This window comes from Epinephelus moara, chromosome 14 (genome assembly GCF_006386435.1).
Source record: "Epinephelus moara isolate mb chromosome 14, YSFRI_EMoa_1.0, whole genome shotgun sequence".
Lineage (NCBI taxonomy): Eukaryota > Metazoa > Chordata > Actinopteri > Perciformes > Serranidae > Epinephelus > Epinephelus moara.
In genome coordinates this window covers 22373558-22393725 of record NC_065519.1, presented here as the reverse complement: position 1 = coordinate 22393725, position 20168 = coordinate 22373558, and the positions used below count along the sequence as shown (strand labels likewise).

The following is a 20168-nucleotide window of genomic DNA, read 5'->3' as shown; positions in this document are numbered from 1 at the left end:
CAATGTAATCTTGGGGTGAGGAGTCATGTTCGGCTCTCCAGGAATGAGCTTCTGTTGAGGAGGATATTCCCACCGAACACCATTTTGTTAAGTGGTTTGGAAAGGGAATCTCAGAATAGCTTTGTAAATGCTAACATGAAAGCTTTCTCCTTGATGTGGGCGTATTTTGTACTATTTTGGACGGCACTGTGCTTAGGTAAGGGAATATTCTGTACAGACACAAATATGAGGGTTTTCCTGAGTTATAGCTCAATAGTTCTCATACACGTTGTTCAGTTTTCATCCATGTGGTGTTGATATTAAAGTAAGGCATCAAAGGAAAACAAAAGAAGCCGAGCAACACATTTCCCAACTCTTTTGCTATATCATAATTCATCAAAACCAAAAAGATCTGAGCGTTTTAAAGGAACAAATCATGAGGAGTTAAAACAAATCTACAACAAATTCCAGGTATATGTTGCTGTTGCAGGGAAACCGTTTTTCAACCAAAGTACTTAAATTCATGCCCATGTGTCTGAAAGTAACCACCCAGCTATCATGTACTTGAGGATGAAAGTTGACTGTTACCAGCTCACTGTGCTTTGTGGACAGGACACTTGTGGGGAATTCGCCTTCAACATTAATCAGTGAACCCAGTATCATTTTCACCATGAACATAAAGTACTATATACCTGGTGTCTGCATTTGCTCTGGTCCAGAAACTGTTGAGACTGAAGTCTTTGCTGTTGCAGTTTCTGGATAGCAAACTGAAGCTGGTAGCTTCCCTGGGTGGGCTGGTAGCGCTGCAGGGGGTTCACCCCTGTCACCAAGCTGTAGGCACTCTGCATCTGCCCATCCCAAAGACCCTCCTCATCCTTCAGTGGCCTGTGGCTTGGAGAGCAGAAATGAAGAGGTCAGGGAAAAGTTGAGAGAAACACAATCAACAAAAACACACATCAACTTCACTTCCTAATCACGCAAACTATGTAGCTTTGCAGTTAATGCCCAAGCGGCAACCTCTGGGGCTGAAGAGTGAAGAGCCAAAAACTGCAGCTCCGGGAGTGGCCTCTTGAGGCTGGCTCCAGAAGCTATTCAATACACACAGACACTCATGTTAAAATGGCCAAACGTGTTCACAGCCTGGTACACAAAATGGTTTTGGTCTCTATAGCTGATTTTGGAGACTGACGGTGCTGTTAGGTGGATAACTGTTTCCTTTGGACAGAGCCAGTCTAGCTGTTTCCCCATTCCTACTATCTATGCTTAGCTAAGATAACAGGCAGCTGGCTGCAGATTCATTTTGAGGTTTTCTTATCTAGCATTCGGCAAGAATGCAAATAAGTGTGTTTCCCAAAATATTAAAAGATTGCTGCAAAGTTATGTGAAGCTAAGATGTGACAATTCTACTACAGCCCGGAAACATTCTTTGTTATTGAGCCACTGGTAGTTTAATACATTTGGTAATGGTTAAACCTAATTTAGACATAGAGTGTAGACCAGTAGGAGGCCCCCAAAATCAAATTCACAGAACTGTAGAAGTGAGCCCAGTGTGGGTAAGAGTTATAAGAGTGACTATTCTGATCATAGGTTTCACTTCCTACACAGTTATCTCGTCAAATGTGACAAATATCAAGTGTCAAAATCGTTTCAAATAGAGGTCCCTGAAGTGAAACCTTATCAAATGAGGGTCTGTGACCTAATGTGCATCAATTTAGGGGTCCTGGACATGAACAATGTTTGAGAGCCACTACAGAAACTCAGAGAGGAGAAAAGGTAGGAAGAGGTGTGACAAAATATAGCATGTACTGAGAGGCAGGAGTGCGAGCATGATGTTGAAATAATTACATACGAATGTTTTACTGAGCTGTCATAATAGCTACTAATTACCTGCAAAACTGCAAGATGGTGCAAGCCTCAGTGGCTTAATAGTAAGCCATTATACTGCAGCACACTATTTGTTACCATCTTTTCCTTGTCAGTTATTTCACCATCCAACCAAGGCAGAGATGTGGCAGCAGCTAATTACTTCCCCCATGCTGAGTTGAAACACCACTAGCCAAAAGTAAAAAGGACAAGATTGGTGGCTGTTGGACCCACAGAAGCCTCAAGTCAAAGTGTGCAAATCAGAGTCAAAGTGGAGGGCAAGCCTGTGGCAAACACAGGCTGAACTAAAAACCTTTCCTCTTTGCCTCAGTGCTCCCCGAGCTTCACGTTCCATTCACATCACAAAGCCACAACCTGGAAAGCAAACCTTTTGACGAGCTCCACGAGTTTGTAACTGGATTATCTGTCATTAGAACTAAGCCTGTTTCAGCCTCTTTTTTTCCTTCTTTTGGCCTCTGTTAAAGCAATGAGGTGAGCCTCCCCTTCAGACACGCTTAAATTGAGTCTACGTTTAGTCTGGTGTGCCGCTGTATATGAACCACCTTAGCCAAAAATAATGCCACTATTGGGAGCTACAAGGAAAAAATATGAAAAAAATAAATAAAAAAGAGAGATATACAAGTGCCGTTGAAGAAATCGGATCCCTGGGGGACATAATCACAAAAAAAATTCTTGGAAATTCCTCTCGTTACATGCAATAACATTTGTCCATTGGTCTAGCATAAGAGGAAACACTGTAGACTTAAAATCACAATAGTTGCTATATTTTTAGAGCCAAACTATGATAAGCTCTAAAATTAGAATTCAATTAATCTTGAACAACAATACACACTGTGGGATAATAATCTTGTGTCGCTCAAGTGAAAACATATTCCTGCCCTGTGTGGCCAAACAAAGACACAAGGGATCTTAAACTCATGTGAACATGCTATCCACCCATGCATTTCTCAGTTCACATAATGGCACATATATTGCAAAAACAACTGGTGTGACCATGGGCCAATTCCATTTTTTTAGCTTCTGGAAACAAAGGCTTGTCTGTGAAGCTCGCAAGGCCAGAGATCCTACAACGCCAGGAGACAAAACAAGAACTCGTTCTTTGTTTACAGCAGTCATTTCCTTTAGCTTGGCTGCAGTTTGCACACTGGACCACAGGGACCTTCAGTGCTACCATTTTATTAGCAAATGGTCTAAAACGGACTTTTTCTCCGGTCAGGCGCATATGCTTTCCATGACTACAATGTCACAGTAGGGCCCCAAGGAGACGTCCTTTCAGACAGGGCTTGTCAACACAACACCACGCAAAAAAATACTACCAGATCACCATGAATTTAAAACCAGCAATGATGGGACACGCAGTAGAGAAGAACAGTTTTACATCTGAGTTTCTCATCACTAGCAAAGCACATGTGTGGAACTCTAACAACCTGGGGACCTCCCTCCCTGTCGGACTACTGCTCGTTGGTGTCAGCTTACTCCCCGCCGCGCCCGCCATCCTTTAATATGCTGATATGACTTACTGTAGAACAACACAGCAGTGCAAGTTGAGCACATGTGCGGCATCAATCTAACTCTGTGTGAATGTGGGAAAATGGACTGTCTGAGATGACATCATGCCACAGTATCTCAAAGCCCTGCCTGGTCAGTGTAAACATCAGACGCCTCAAGAGTGTGAGGGTATTTCCAGCCATTACTCAGTTGTTTGTTTACTCTGTTTTATTGCAACAACATGACACTCAGAAGAGCTGTCCTTAAAATACATTTAAAAAAAGCGGAGTGTCTAGGGATTGGTTGTGGGAGCAGTCTAGACAAAGATGCTGATGCTTTATTAAGTGCAGTGGTGAGCAATGTGGGATCCTGAAACTACAAGAGGTCTGCTCCAATAAACAGATTTACTGAGTTATCTGGATAACTTTGCTGAGTAACACCCAGATTATCCTGAAATCTGCAGCATGGACTGATGACTAGTTCGAGGTCTTAGCCCAGGGGATAACTCTACTTAAAAAACTGAAAGGCAAAGGTACCTTAGTGGTTTGACTTCCAAAGATTACAACAAAGATGAGTGAATAATAACAAAAAAATGAATAATAATGCCGACAAAAATCAATTAGTCGCATAGCTAATCAAAGCAGCTGACAAAACTATCTTGCCAGTAAGACCCACTTAGATTGAAGAGTAAAAGAAGATAATATGATATAATATAATACCTACATTTAAATATGATGGAAAGTACAATTTAATATACCACTTGGCCCCTAAAAACTGCTCTATTTGGAATGAGGACACAACAAATGATTATTTGCATTGTCACTTAACCTGTTTATTATTTTCTCAATTAATCAGTTAGTTGTTTGGTTTATAACATTGTTTCCCAACTGCTGGGTTGTGGTCCAAAAGCTGCACGTGACCCGTGAAAATGTAAAGTTTGTAAAAAACAAACAAACAAAAAAAAAAACACTTCATTTTTAAGCACAGTGAATTTCCAGCACAGAGCTTTTTATTTTAAAGTGCCATTTTCTGCTGTAGAGTGAGTGACTAACAGACAGCTACTTGACATAGACCGCAAACTAGCTCGATGACATGGCCAAACACAAGTATGACACTGCATGTACTAAACTGTGGGACCTTGAACTTATGACTAAGAGTAATCTGGACCCCAGGGCTGGACCAGTTTGGAACCACTGGTTTATAAAATGTCAGAAAATGGAGGGGAACGTCAACCAGTGCTTCCTAAAGTCCAAAATGACGTGTCCTCAAATGTCTGCTTTTGTCCACAACCCAAAGATATTCAGTTTACTGCCACAGCAGAGTAAAGAAACAGTGCTGCAGTGACTTCCTGTTGTTGGCATCGCTAATTGCTTTTGACTGGCTGGCCCTTCAGACCTACAATTCACACATTACTAAAGTCATCAAATGTAGAGTCTGTGATTCTGTAGCACAATTATTGATATTAAAACTCAATACACCCCCTTGTCAGCGTACCTTCGAAAGCTTCAGTAATATCTCTGATGATGTTATTTACGCTTCATTACTATCATGGTGTAGCTCTGTTCCTCGGGGGCAAGGACGTGAAAGATGACATTAAATGGAATAGTGTTGTGTTGCTTAGTCTGAGTCACTTTGAGTGTTTCTCATTTAAAGAGCCAGGGCTGTGTACTTTTACAGTGCACACACAGAACAGACAGGTAGCAGACTGCAAGGAGATATTTGCTGAATTTGACAAAAAATGTGATGGATTAGAATCGCTGACTGCACCTGTAAGACATTTATCAAGTTTGATGGTGAACATATAGTTTTAAGAAGCTGGTAGTTTCTAAGAGATTACTTAGAAATTACCTTATACAAAAACATAATTAACGTAATGGTTTGTCCGCTTCAGTCACACATAAGGTGAAATACACATGTTAATACTGCACATGGTGGGATGTTTACTGCTGTAAAGGTGTGTCTATCTGCGGAATAACCTATAAGGACTCATTGGAATTTCACTCTTTCTTACCCCAAAGGTTTCTCCCCCCTATTACCACATCTGGCTCCAATCAAAGTAAATAAAAACTTCTTTTTAAAATTCAAAGGCAGAGAGACATCAAACCAATTTTGTGGGGACTTTGTCCTCCATAAAAGAAGTTTTAAATTTTCACCAGAGCTTTTCTGATTAGTTGGGTTGTTGGTTCAGCAAATGGGCTGTCATAAAATCCTTTGGAATTGTATGTCCTTACAAAATTCGACCAAGTCAAACATCAATCTCACAAAGTATTGAACAGAACTAAAAATACCCTGCATAAGCAGCGTTGTGGTATTTCTCAGTTCAAGCTGTGCTGGAGTGAATGCAACACTGCGGAGGTAATAGTTTTGCGGTCATTTGTACGGACAGTGAGAAGAAAAAGGGGAGGACAATTTTTGTGGCCGTGGTGCTAACGCAGCTCAAGACACATTAATGAGTGTTCATATGACTAATATGAGTGTGGAGGACCAGCCATGACCTGCTACTGACTTGATACAAGATAAACTTGGAGCTCCATCACATAATCCAAGTCGAACTAACTCGAAGCAAACCAAACCACCAACAACTAAGATACTACTTTGAAAAAGTACAAAATTATTACAACGATTAGGCCAACTTGTCCGTCTGGAAATGTGTAGCCTAAGTGTTTTTGAGGTTGACTCCTTGACTAATAGTCTGAGTGTCTGACTGTCTGAGGGTCTCAAAAGGCTCACATCATTTCACAGGTACATCGAATGGAAATCATCATAAACGTTTCAGGAGGTCCAACACCGGAAGCTATCCCTCAGCTCACGGCGGACACATGAAGACGTGCAGTACGCTTCAAAGCCCCTCTGGTTGTCAGCACACTGGAGTGAGGCAGCAGCTCTCAGAGTGCTGATGAGGCATACCTGGTAGATCCTGGCAGCGGCACTTCAAAGAGCCATGCTACTCTTTGAAAACCCATCATACTTCACCCCTGTGGTTGCTTAAAGAGCCAGTGTGCTTAACAGTTTCAGTATGTTTGGCACAAACCGTGGCCCCGTGTGTAGGGGGGAGGGGGGACACAGGAAATTCTGTGTTATAAGAAACAGCGCCGAGGTGAAATCAAGGCAATTTATCCTAATATCTTATTAAAGACATTTCACTGCAATAAGAGGTGAATGCCAAACCAAGGGCTCAGAGTACTGGGGTACAAGAGAGCTTTTTGTATAGCGAGCCAGTGACAAATGGAAAGATAAAGGGAGCTGTGTATTTTCTGGAGAGATTCAGAATAAGATTTCGAACAAAAGCTATTGTATATTCCTCCTTCTATGAATTAATAATCTGTTATGTGCATAGCTGAAATATAAAAGCTGTACAAAAATGCATTTTGTGACGTATGAAGGAAGGAAGGAAACAATATAGGAAAGGCCAAGAAGAAATGTATGATCCCATCAAAGCACTAAAGATTTAAACTTAAATGGGAGATCAAAAAGTACAATCTGTTTTTTCAGTTTCGTATATAAAAGCTGCGTGAGGCTATCCATAAAATTATAAATTCTATTAAATCTCTCTTCTTGGTTTGTGGAAATAAAAACATTTTAAAAAGGGAAAAGAAGGCCAGACATTCCTGGAATTCCCTGACAGCTCGATACATAAGAAAGGGCAGGACTGGAAAAACAGAGTCCAAGATCAAGCCCAAGCTGTCTGAAGCACTGTCACTCACAAATCAAGACAAAAATAAAACCGGAGTGACCATTCAATGCTCACCCCTCAATGAATTACACCTTCAAATAGCTGGTTTATTATCCTGGCCTGGTACCATAGAGGCATGGCAGTGTGATCGTATTCTGTCCTGTTTCCTTCCTTCTCTCCTCAGAGCAATGTGAGAGGGGTGAGATATGGGGTGGGGGGGGGAGTCAATGGTTGCAGAGGCGAGAGCCTGGAGCAGACAGACTATGTGGGTGTTGACATTGCCCCCCTCGCCACCGCCTCCACCCCCGCCAACGCAATGTTTTAAGCTGCCAGCATGCTTCACACACTGCCGGCACTCAGCAGCCAATTCTAGTGTTACTTAGCTCCACAAAGCACTATTAAAAAGAGAACAAAATGCCCATTTCCAGGCACGTATTGAACTAGCCTGCCCAGAGGAGTGTTGGCACTCCGCAATCCTTTTCCAAAGACTAACAATCTTCAATCTAAAAATTCGTCAGAGACCATTAAAAAAGCATTTAGATTCTATTGAGTGTGACCAAATAGGCTACCACAATCTAAATGTCTACAGTAAAGACTTGTGTAAAGTTGATTACACAGATAATCCTCGGGACATTGATTGGCCAAAGTGAATAACACTTGATAGGTGAATAGCTTCAATCTCAAGAGTGAAAAAAGGAACTCGACTATAGTATGTGAACTCTTTAGGTCTTATGAAAGATTCTGAAAAACAAGAATGGCTGTTCATACTAACTACAATGTCTGCATTGGTGCACATCAGCTCTGCATCTCAGACTCAAGGCTCTCAGAGGAGAGATATGCTGTTTTCCTTGGCAGTGAACCCCATTGAGACTGTAGTGCACTATTCCTTTTCTGTTGCCTCGGGGGAGGGCGAATAAATAGTGCACTTGAGCACAATGGTGAAATTTGACCATAAGGAGCACAGGAGCACTTACACGGGAGCGGAGGTACAGTGTGGGCTAAATGCAAAAGCGGGGTAAGAGAGAAGGGACTGTAGCTATTTCCACAAGAAAAAGAAAGTCCACCTGAACTCACATTTGGAATTCTGATGCTACTGCGTAATGCAAAATGTAATCAGCTGTATCTACACAAGTTTTCTACGGATACCCAACGGTATTCCGTGAAATTAATATAAAACTATCATGAGATAAAATATGTATTCATTCCCCCTGACTTGTGATTTCTTCCCTCAAAGGAAAACAGAGCAGCTATGTATGCTTAAGTAGACAAAAAAAGCAATGTAATTTCAGTTGGACCTGAAGGGGAACTACAGCCATTTTCAAAATTCATAAATGTTATTTCTATGGTCTAAGACAGTCCAAAAATATTAGTGGACATGAGCAACTCTCTCCAGAATCCAAAAACTAGAAAGCTCAAACTCAAATTTGTGATGTCACCAAGTATAAAGTCTAGAGCTGCTCCATAGACAATGAATTGGGAAAAATGTTCTAGATCTGTGGTTTCCAACTGATCCAGCCATGGGGTCCAGATTTCTCCCTCATCATTAGTTCAAGGTTCACACAGTTTAATACATTCAGTGTCAGACTTGAGTTTGGCCATGTCGTCAAGCTAGTTTGTTGTCTCTGTTAAGTGGCCATCTGTTATTCACTCACTCTACAGCAGGAAATGGCACTTAAAAATAAAAGCCCTGTGCCGGAAATTCACTGTACTTAAAAATAAACTGTGTTTTTTACAAATTTGACACGTTTGCGAGTCACTTGCGGTCCATTTAGAATGGACTTGTGACCCACTTTTGGACCACGGCACATCATTTGGGAATTACTGTTCTAGATGACACTGAGAGCACCCAGGGGGATGTTCTGAGTTTATGGGTACATTTTTTCTGTTTCAGAACTGAGAACATTACAATAGAAAAAAGCTCATTTGACTATGAAAAAAGAAAACTCCCAATCTCCCATTTACTGTCTATGGAGCAGCGCCAGGCTTCAAACTCTAAGACATCACAAGCTTGAGACTTAATTCTCTGGTTTCTGGCTTTGAGAGAGTCATGTGGTACACCTTGCTGTGTTACCTGGACACATCATCAGTGATTAGGTCATCAGGTGTTTCGGGTCTTAACATCAGACACCCTCACCTGGGCGACCCAGACGGGGATGATCAGGCCCTGACTTGTGACCAGGTGGCTCACTTTGCCACTCATTACCCAGGAAGCCTTTTCAGCAGCTTCCAAGATGTTTTTGATGGCTCTTCGTCGCTGCTGTCCGCTCATGTTCACAGACATTAATTGAACTTTTCTAGGTCATGGTAATAACATACTGGACGTCTTTAATTCCCTTTAAAATGTTGCAGAAACTATATCTTTATCTGTAAGACCGGTGGAAAATGGTTGAAGGGATGCACCATTCAAACTTCCTCTTTCCCAGTTCCAATTCCAGTACTTCATTGCAGAGTATCTGCTGATTCCAAGTACTCATCAGTTACTAGTGCACCCGCTTTCCCATCTTAATGATCTGTATACCACAACTTGAAAAAACCTTTGGAATCATTTTTATCTAAGATAACATGAGGAGTGAGCAGCCTTTACTCCTAAACAACTGATGGTGGAAACACTGAATTTTATACTGACTTTTTGAGGAAGACATTTTATTTAATGAGGATCAGTCACATCATTTCAGATACTCTATCCGCTTGATAAAAGCAGCATCAGCACAAGTGACAATTCAGTGTATCGATTTGGTGCATCCCTAGTTGTACTAAAGAAATGTATACTTGAAATGCTATTTTCTCCCAGAGTTATGTATCACAGATTTGATGTGTTGTTAAAATAAAACCCCAAATTATTGCCTGCATATGCCACGTGTCTTTGGACTCACCTCGTGCTGCTACATAGATCTGTTCCAGAGTGAACAGCTTTCAGTGGTCCCTGGGCTGCAGCAGGAGTATGCCGCATTTTAGGGTTCAGTGTGGCACTCTCCCTGCTCAGCATCCTGTTTGCCAGGTTCAGGTTGGTCAACTGTGGGCAGAGGAGCAAACTTCAACAGATGATTCAACTTTTTTTTACACGTACTGTATTTACAAGATGTAGGCATTCATGAACAAAATCAGTGTTAAGTCACTTCAAACAAACACCCCACAACTAATCCCAACTTCTACAGCAATGCAAATGCTCAGTAAGCACTCATATTGTGTTCCTCCCTACACTGACCACTTCATCCTCTTGTCTCTGGGGGCTGTGTGAAATGTATACACAGCACATGGCACAGCTAGTCTCCGCTCAGCACTAAATCCAGGTGGTCCCCCCCCCCCCCCGACCCCTCTTTCCCTTCTCCATCTCTGAAAGAATCAGCCATCATGACTCGCCGGTCAGAATCTGTTTACAACCACATCAGGACTACTGTAGCAACTGCACCTCTGTGCTGCTCTGTACTACCCTGGGAATAATGTCCAGTGAAATTTAATGGGAGAATAAATTATACAGCTGTGGCGTTTTATTTACTTTATTTCCTCCTGTGCACTAAATAGTCCAATGGGAAAATTGTAATGCTGCCAAGGCTTGAACGACGTGAAAAATGTGTTAGCGTGGTGCTACTCAGCCTCAGCTCTAAATTACTTATTAGGGTAGACTGGGTGGATTCTTACCATCTAATCTAAATGGAGGAAATAAAACCACACATGGGTGCCAATATTGCTGGGCTTTTGGATGAATTGTCATATATCATGACAAGAGATCAAAACAGGATAACTACAATCGTACTAACACATAAGGTGCAGCTACCATCGCCCAGTGTTTATAATGCCCAGTCGTCTAAGGTCACATACACTGCCTTGTCTAAGTGAGACACAATGTTACAAGGATGTCTTATAATAACTTATTAGACATAAACATACACACATGCTTGAAGGATTCATATCCGTGCACTACAGCGTAGGAGTACATTCAATTTATTAAAGGCAACTATGCCTGGCTTTACTCAATTTCAGTTTCTGTTTTGTATACATGTGGTCGAGCATAAGAGTGAGTAATTACTTAAACCTTAGAGGTCAACTAGTGCAACAGGGTGTTGTTCGTGTTTACAACGTTCTCCATTTAGTTCAGTGAGTGATTTAATGACTTCAAATCTGAGCCCAAAGAAAAACACAGAATGCACTCTGAGCCTTTAAGTGCAAAACACTGGACTATTTTACTCAGCAAAATAAACTGCTGCCATGCCCAGGATTAACTATGCAAAAGAAATACAGCAAACACCTTTCAGATAGACAGAATAATGAACAGTCGAAAGGAAGCCATAAAATCTGCAGTCTGTGTGGTCTGGTGCCATCACAAAAAACTTTGACAGAAAAAAATCCAGTGAGGCAGAGGAGGTGGTGGAAGAAGGGGAGGAGAAGGGAGGAAAGGTTGAGGGGCTCCCCACGACGCCGAATGACAAACCTTTGGGGAATATAGGAGAAAGTGGTGATGGAGCCAACCGAGCTGCCGCTCCCCTGCTCGGTGCCAATTTGCTACATTCCTCTATTTATAAGCATCAATTACCACAAAAAAGTGGCTGCTTGTTAAGTATCAACAGAAATCACTCCCCCATGGTGCATCTGATAATGAGACCTCACACAGAGCTGAGGCTTGATGCGGCTCACCACTGTTTAGGCCAGCCAGCTTCAAACCCCGGTTCCAGACCCACCCCCGCACCAACCCCAGCCCACAGACTGCAGGCGAGCCATGGACTGAAGGAGGAAGGTGCACGGTGCGAAGCAGCAGACCCTCCGGCTCCAACGGGTCTGCTGAACGAATGAGCAGCTAGATGCCGCCAATCAGCATGGGGTCAGAGCCAGGTTTACGCATCAACAAAGAGAAATATCAGAGACCTCACAGTGAGAGACTACTGCAGCGGGCCCAGATTCTTCTGCCTTACATGCAACACTACACAGATCAGTTTACAGTTGCTTAATAACCCAACACAGCTTCTTATGCGAGCACAATGGAACTTCCTGCTGCAGGTGGGCGCAGCTGTTGGCTCAGTGGGGCACAGAGGTAAGACCGTAATGAACTCACGTGTTGTGTCAGCAGGTTGATGTGACTGGAGCTGGCATAGTGGCGAGCTACCTGCTTGTCGGCCAGCTTTTGGAGGGCTGAGATGAAGGCCTGCTGGTTAGACTGAGCTTGGGCTGACAGGGAGTTTAACTCCTTTAATGTCCCTGCTGAGTTTGACTTCAGCTTACTGGAATTGCTCCTCTTGATCACTGACACACAGAGTAACAAAGGACAACTGTGAGAACATGCCAGTGAAACTAATAAACAACAGCATGTAGAATAGTGACGTTCAGGATTCCCACACATTTTTACCAATGAATATCCAAACTAACACCCTCTTTTCATTACTTCTTTTAAGTAGTTTAATATGGATACAGCCATACATTACTACACACGCACTTCCCAGGCATTTGCAGATACGCAAACTGCTAGCTCTTGCAAACTCCAACTTCCTCATTAGACATTCCCACCACTAACTACCTGCTTAGCCCACTGCCAATAGACTAGACCGGCACATACTGTACAGTCACTTTGCAAAACATCAAGGCCACGCCCCTTTTTGGGGGATAGAAAATCTGAGATTTTATAGACAGATGCCGATGCAATTTGACTCGTATTTGGATCATAATTTTGACATGTTTTTATGCATTTATTTCTTGCTTAACAAACATTTGTTTTATAGTCATGTCTAATAATTGTTTTGCAACCTTGTCTGAACATGAGTGTTCGTGATACCTTTATAAATGAAGGTTGATCGCCATCATGTCTCATCAGTCTTTCCTCATCCATTAATACCCAACACACTAGCCAGATATTGCTCAACCAGAATATTTTTTTCCCTTAAATCTCAGTGTGAAAGCCTTCGTTAACCTGCTACACAACAGCTTTTCTGCACTTTCCTGTTTCTCGACAGATGTGACAGTGTGTTTCTTTCCCCCAAAAGGGGGTGTGGCCTTAATGATGACATAATGCCAGTCTGGTCTATGTGCAGCGCAGCACTAGATTTTAAATTAGTAATACTAGGAACATATCTCACGTGATGTTATATGATATTTTAAACAACAGTTAAAACAATGTATAGTCAAAACTTTTTTAAAACATTCTCCTATTTCCAAACCATTTCAAGGCCTGGAAAACAGTTTCTCTAATTTCATAACATTTCCAGGAATTTCATGAGCGTGGGAAGCCTGGTGTTTACCTTGACCTGCAGAGGTAGGTCTAGAGACCTTCTGGCTATAGATGTGCGTGGCACTTGGGATGGAAGAGGCGGCTCCAGAGCTGGGCGTCGATGATGTAAAGGACTGAATCCTCCTGAGCACCTGGGTCGGCTGCCCCGTGCAGACTGTGTTATAACCAGTGGAAACAGCTGTCCACATTGCCCTTGGTGGCTGTGTGACCACGAGGGCAGGGTTGTACGCAGGCGGGTCGGAAATAGTCTCAGAATGGCAGAACTGAGACTTAGCCAAGGACTGTGCGTAGGATGGTGGCTGAAGAGGCGGCGGCGGTGGCGGACAATGGAGAGGCAGGGACGTAGGGGCGGGGGTACAGTGCTGCAGATGAATATGAGTGCATTCTAAAGTCACAGGAAAGCTGGAGCAGTGCTGTGAGGCCTGGACCTCCGGTTGGATTTTACCAGTTCTAACTGCTGCCTGTTGGTCTTCAGCGCGGACAGAAGGCTGACTCTCAGTGGCCTTGATGTCTGGGTCACTGCTGACTTTCCCCGTGGAGAGCGACGACTCCGAAGCGCTGGAATCCTCTTTGGCCACAGGCAGAGCTGTTCAAAGGGAGAAAGAAGCCAGAGCTTCCTTTATCATCAGTTAGCCATTCCTCGGCTCTGACACACATTTGTTTTCCCCCGATGAGTGCTAATCGTTTGAAGCTGACCTTTTCTTCACCCCAGATGACTCAATCCTTTTTTTTCCCTTTACTTTTTTTTTGGGTTTACAAATCTAAACAATTCCTGTTTACTGTGCTTGAATGATAAAATATTAAACATAAACCAGATCTTCAGTAAGAAAAATATGTGGAAAAAAACACTCGGGAAGAACTCACTTTTGGAATTCTCACAGTTGCCTGAATCTCCTGAGGCGTTTACTTCATGAACGTCTTTCTTAACGCTGCTGACTTTTGTTCCTAGGAAGACTGTGGCTGATTTATTTTTCTGTGTGTAGAATGTCAGAACTTCCTCCAGATCATTTTCACTGTTGAAAAATAAGAAGATGAATGTGTATAGCAGATTGAGATCACTCTGCAGTCAGTAGCATATATAAGAGGAACAGTAAAGAGCCAAGTGCTGAACAATAGTCAGTGGACTTGCCAATTCACTAACCTCGCCACAGTGATGTACTCCTGAAACACACTGGGGTTGACACAATGCTCCTCTTTGCTGCTCTCCTGTTTTTTCACCATATGTTCAGTCTCCTGAGGAGATAGGAAAGAATAAGACAGCAGGTTTACTCAACGCGCATAATGTTTCCCATGTTTGCATCATCGCCTAGATTTGTGATTCCGTGGTAAAGTCTGGTCACCTTGTTGTAACAGTGGATAAACTCTCCTAGCTGGTGGGACAGGATGCGTCTGCGGTCTTGGAGTGGAAGCTGTCGACTGGGCAGGACCACCTTTATGTCTTGTTGAAGGTTACTGGCTGCTCTTCTCAGGAAGCGAATCACCAGCTCCTGTGCAGACAAAAGCAAAACATTTAAGAGAAATATTTTATTATCATTTCCCTGAATCACTGATTCATCATGCTTCACAAATTCAAGCTGCCTGTGTGTTCTCAGCCATTCAAAACACTGAGACCTTTAAGTTTACCGGCCTACAGATCGACTTAAATTTACATTGATTTTCCACAAAGGTTTGAGGTCACTGATGATGATGATGTATGCCATAACAATGCAGACTTTCCAATCAGGCTAACTTTTACAGAGACCACGTTTTCCTCCGATGTGGCCACAAAATGCCTCGTACACATTTCAGCGACGGCCAGGGTACATATGAGTAAGAGAGTAATAATAATAATAAGGGGAAATCTGGCATGTATATACATACAAGGGAAACAATGCCCCGGGGTATTCCACCCATGTCCATTTATTAGGAAAGGGAGATTAAAAAATGATTTTCGTTATACCATTTGGTCGTTGTCCTTGTCTGGCCAAGCTGGGATGGCGTTGGCCCTGCTTTCTGCCAACAGTCTTTGCTGCACTCGCTGCAGGTATGAGGAAAAGGCAATCCGGGCCTGTACTTTACTGGAGAGGGGAGAGAGGAAAATCAAGAACTGCATAGGTAAAGCAACGGAAAAGGAAAGACGGAACAACAGTTGATAATGAGCATTATCCCCTAAGTCCTCTGCTTGTGGCACTGGAATATGTGATACATCTGTTAGAACAAACAGTTACACTCATTCATGTACTCATCAGCTGACATATCATCCAGAGCAGAGAGGGAGAAAGCAACAACAGGCATGTATCACTTTCAGCCAAAGGTTGTTGAAACACAGTATATCTTGCCGTGTGCCGGTATCAAAATGATAAACTGGGTGAACCTGGAAAGAGTACTGTCGGAACATTGTAGCCGAAAAAAAAAAAAAAAATGTTTTGGAAAAAGCTGTCAAACGCAAACAATGATATGCTGTACTATAATTTCCCTGCTCCATGCACAGTCCTGGCAGGCACTGAGGAATTTCTACAAACTCAGACTTGTTTTTGTAATTCCTCCTCAAATTATAATTTCAGGCACACTTTTAAAATCAACATCAGACCGCAGCCTGTGTTGCAGCAGTATGTAAAGTGTGTAATATGAGTTTGGCACTTCATAGCATATATGGTATCTTTATTTGAATTGAAGAGTATATGAAAAGTGAAGATGTTTTTATACTCAGCCAACTTGGAAGGCTATGCTGAGATCATCTTACCACAACTCCCTTCTATCCTTACTCAGTTAAAAGTACACTAAACAGGATTTTCCAAAAACAATGTATGGATTATTATGGAAGTGATCTCTGTCAATCATTACTTACGACCCACTAGAAGTGTGTGGTGGGGTATTAATCTGAATCAAACTGATCAAAATATAAGTTATGTAAAGAGGGCTTCAATTTCTTACCATCTTTTTTTGGTAGGTGCATTATTACACTTCATATCCCTTCTTCAGGGAAAGAGGGAGAAGAAATTACAGTAAGGGGGGAGATGAGAGCAGTAGCCCAGAATTCAGACTGACCTGAGCTCCCACCCCTGCTGAAGGATGTTGAGCAGGTTGACTCTGGGCTTGGCATTGTGCGTGGTTGCCTCCGAGCTGGACAGAGTCTCGCCGTGGCAGCGCTCCAGTGGTGTGGCCACTTGTTTTCTTTGCTCTGCTACCAAAGCCCTGTGTGAGACTGGCTCGAGAGCTTGTTTCACCTCCTTTCTTTCCTCCTGAGCGCACTCCTCTCCCTCCTGACTGCTGCTCTCAGTCGGGGAGGCCTTGGATTCTTTCCCTGAGGTATGCAGCGTTGCAAAGGGAAGACAAATGTCAGTTGCATCACTGGCATTTTGGATAAAATACACACATACACTCAAAATAGGCTTTCTATTGTTGCTGCAATGAAATGAAGTCATTCAGAGTCATATTTGGCCAACCTCACCGTGACACGGGGGAGTTATTTATTGGAAACAAACGTGCATTAGCGTGTGATGTTGTCCCACTTAGCTACACTGTCCTCAGTTCTAGGAGAAAAAAAGCTGTTTCCTGAATTGAAGCAGAAAACATCAGGCCTACCCGATTTCTTCTTCCTTTCAGCAGAGCGATGAGTCAGGTGGCCCTGTCTCCTCTTACGTGCCTCCAGAGACAGCAGCTTCCTCTCGTACTGGACAACGTGACAGCCGTGGACAGCATCCACCTGCAGCTGCACATTCCCATTCACATTCCTGGGAGACAGCACAAGACGTGTCAACACAATGGTAATAACAACAACTGTAATGATTTATACGTGTATCATCAACAATTATAAGGCAGAGCAACAGTTATAAATTTCAACTTTAACTGGAGCCAGTTCTCAGAAAGATTAGTGTGTAGCTTGTCCAGAAGTTGACGTGGGAGACAGTGATGATCCAAAGGAGAGAGGATAAATGGCAAATAATAACAGCAACTGAGGTCTTGTAGCAACAAACGTCTTTCTAATCTGGCTACCTAACGAATACGGAAAAATCATAAATGGACTTAGTTGGGGGCCAAATCTCCAGACAATACTGTGCAATAGTCAAAGCTGTGGTTAAAAGTTGAAAGCCCAAACTGATTCAAATGACATAAATGCATGTTGTATTACAATAACAAAAATGTGGTTCAATAAAAAAAAAGGCCCAGTTCATCTATAATTGTCTTTCCCCTCCTGCCCCCAAATCGACGCCACAATGCCACATAGACATCGGGCGCGCTGGAAAAGTTGACTGTGCAACGTCTCTTCAGCTGTTCAGCTCTCACCTATCCAATCGAAAGACCAAACAAACGCCACGTTCGAATCCAACCGTTTCCACAAACTGATGGAGAGATTTATTCCCCAATTCCCAACCACAATGGAAATGCTTACCTTCCATGGAAAAGTCTGTTTGCCAACATGTAGTTCATTGATGTCTTGGACTCCAGATATCCACTGAGAGAAGAAGATAATAAGCAAATTATAATAATCATAAAGGCAGGAGCACCGATGAGCCTCGGCCTCCTTATTTGCGGCAAATGTGTTAAAAACGAGGCTTCTGTGATATAGCGGCTCTGGAAGCAGCCGCTGTTAAATGCACCAATAATTCCCCAGACCGCCCAATAATATGCTTTTAAAAAGGCCACAAAATCCCTGCTGCTGAGAGAGCCATGGATCTAATCAAGCAACAAATCCTCATATAGGAATATGAATTAGAAGCACAAAAACAGATTTCCTCCCTAATAGGGGCTCCAATGCAATTTCAACATAAAGTCGCTGTCTGATATAAGCCTTCCCAGGAACATAATAGACAGAGTTCAACAAATACCGACTGTGTAGCTACACCTTAGTCTGGTGCTTCAATTAGTGACAGTCAAGAGGAGTCGTACGGTCTGGCTTTAAGCACTGATTGCATTAATTTAGCCTAAGTGCCCCCACTTATTTGAAGACAGTATTAATAATGACTAACATTATAGACAAACATCCCTTGGGGGTTACAAGTGATACATCTGTTCCTTCTTGGCTCAGCTTACCCATAGAGCTCCCATGTTTCTGCAGTGGGGAAGATCCTTATGAAGCCTCCTCGTCTCTCGTACTCTTCCTTTATCCTCCTCAGCACTTTGATCTATTAGGGAAAGAACACAAAAGATGGTTTGGACACAGTTTTAAAGAGTTACTGTACTTTCAGGTTCCCATAAGGTTTTGATTTAAAAAAAAGAAAAGAAATAATAATCACACACATCATGTCACACAATGTTGTTGTTGAGGCCTTACCTCCTCAGCAGTCAAGCTCAGAGTGCTGTCTCCTTGGCCTTGTTTAGGCCCTGGCTTGTCTTTCGACCCCTCTGTTTCTGAGTTACTGGCTGATGTGGGCCTCTGTCGCTACAGGGGAGAAGAGCAGAGACTAATCAATCTAAACTAATCCCATACATGTACTGTCATCCCTCTTTTTAAAAAAGAAATCTAATCCGTAAAGCACTTTGGGTATGAAATGTGCTATATAAATAAAATTTGCCTTTGTCTTTGTTTTTGCCACTAACAGGCTCAGATTGTTATGGTAAGTGTCTGACGTTACGGAAAAGACCCTACACAAAAATTAAACATTATACCTTACCTTTTGCTGATCAGGTCTGTTTGTTTTTTGTTGTTGTTGTTGTTTTTTTAAAGATTTTTTTGTGGGCTTTTTGCATTTAATGGATAGGACAGTGTGTGAAATGGGGAGACAGAGAGAGAGAGAGAGAGAGAGAGTAGGGACTGACATGCAGCAAAGGGTTGCAGGCCAGACTCGAACCCATGACCGCTGCAGCAAGGCAATGCCTCTGTACATGGGGCGCAGGCACTATCTGGACTATCTGGACTGTTTAAGTCCAGTTCAGACCAAAGTTTCGCTACGAGACAAGTTGAATCTTGCAACTACTTGTAATACGCCGTTCTGCAACAATCTAAAAATTTGCCACTTCACACCAATGCAACTAGATGAGACGGCGTATCATCTCTATGCAACAGCTCTTTGTATTTCCATTCTGATTTCCAGCTTTTCAGGCTGATTTTGTGGCTGAATATAATTTGTAGCTTATTATTAAAATATGAATTAGGATAGTGATAGTGAGAGACTGGCTACAGTTGCATTTGTAGTAGTGACGACACGCCGAAAAACATAAACTAAACAAGCATCAGATGGACTGTATTCATGATAAATACACCACAATGACAAAAAAACCCAGCGCCAATGAATCAATCAATGAGAATGGGTTGTGGTTTGGGGGGCTATAAGCACACACACACATGCAGCAACAGCAGCAGCGACCCACCGTCTGACACGGCACACTGAGGACGGAAACAGAGGGCTCGGCGGGGACGACTGGCTGTTGAAACAGGTGATGTGGTTTCAGTCTAAAACCAGCCGCCAGTAATTTGACCAGCTGAGTTGCACGTGACACCATCAACCGGCTTGAATCGAGCTCAAAGCGGCCAATTCACACCGCTGCAACTTTTCTCTGCACAGTTTTGTGTCCTCACAAATCATTGGTCTGAAATGGGCTTTTAACCCTATGGGCCAGAGGCCTTTTTGGGGTATTTTTACTGCCTTTACTTTTAAGCTCATATCACAGTCATTATAAAGGCTACATACACATGCTATATCTTGTTTTCTTTTTTTTTTCAGGACAATCTAGGCTAACCAGATTTGCCATCATGCCATGTCCTTCTATGTGCCTGTATTTTATATTAATTTTTATATCAATGAAAAAAACAAATCCGTCTGACTACATTCTTACATTTTTACATGTATCTCACCATAGCAAGTTGGAAGTTGACATATTCTGCCATATATGAAGAGGGGAGACTCTCTGGAATCTGGCAATATAAGAACCATGATGCTGGGACATTCTGTCACTTCACAGTTGTCCAAAACATGTGGTTTGTGCCAGGCGGACATAATTGCCAGTATT

At 42.5% G+C, this 20168-nt stretch overlaps 1 protein-coding gene across 5 annotated transcripts in view; it reads right to left on the bottom strand.

The window, feature by feature from the left end:
- ttll5 (tubulin tyrosine ligase-like family, member 5) overlaps positions 1-20168 on the bottom strand; it is a 61658-nt gene that overhangs the window by 13053 nt on the left and 28437 nt on the right. For 3 of the 5 annotated variants that reach the window (XM_050061112.1, XM_050061116.1, XM_050061114.1), the window contains 13 exons: positions 18493-18600; positions 18252-18343; positions 17611-17673; positions 16803-16951; positions 16266-16521; positions 15178-15295; positions 14579-14725; positions 14380-14471; positions 14103-14251; positions 13249-13824; positions 12072-12259; positions 9898-10037; positions 672-870 (listed from right to left, as the gene is read on the bottom strand). In XM_050061112.1, coding sequence (XP_049917069.1) covers positions 672-870; positions 9898-10037; positions 12072-12259; positions 13249-13824; positions 14103-14251; positions 14380-14471; positions 14579-14725; positions 15178-15295; positions 16266-16521; positions 16803-16951; positions 17611-17673; positions 18252-18343; positions 18493-18600 — 2277 coding nt within the window. The remainder of the gene's footprint in view (positions 1-671; positions 871-9897; positions 10038-12071; positions 12260-13248; positions 13825-14102; positions 14252-14379; positions 14472-14578; positions 14726-15177; positions 15296-16265; positions 16522-16802; positions 16952-17610; positions 17674-18251; positions 18344-18492; positions 18601-20168) is intronic. The other 2 variants (XM_050061113.1, XM_050061115.1) reach the window with 2 other exon arrangements.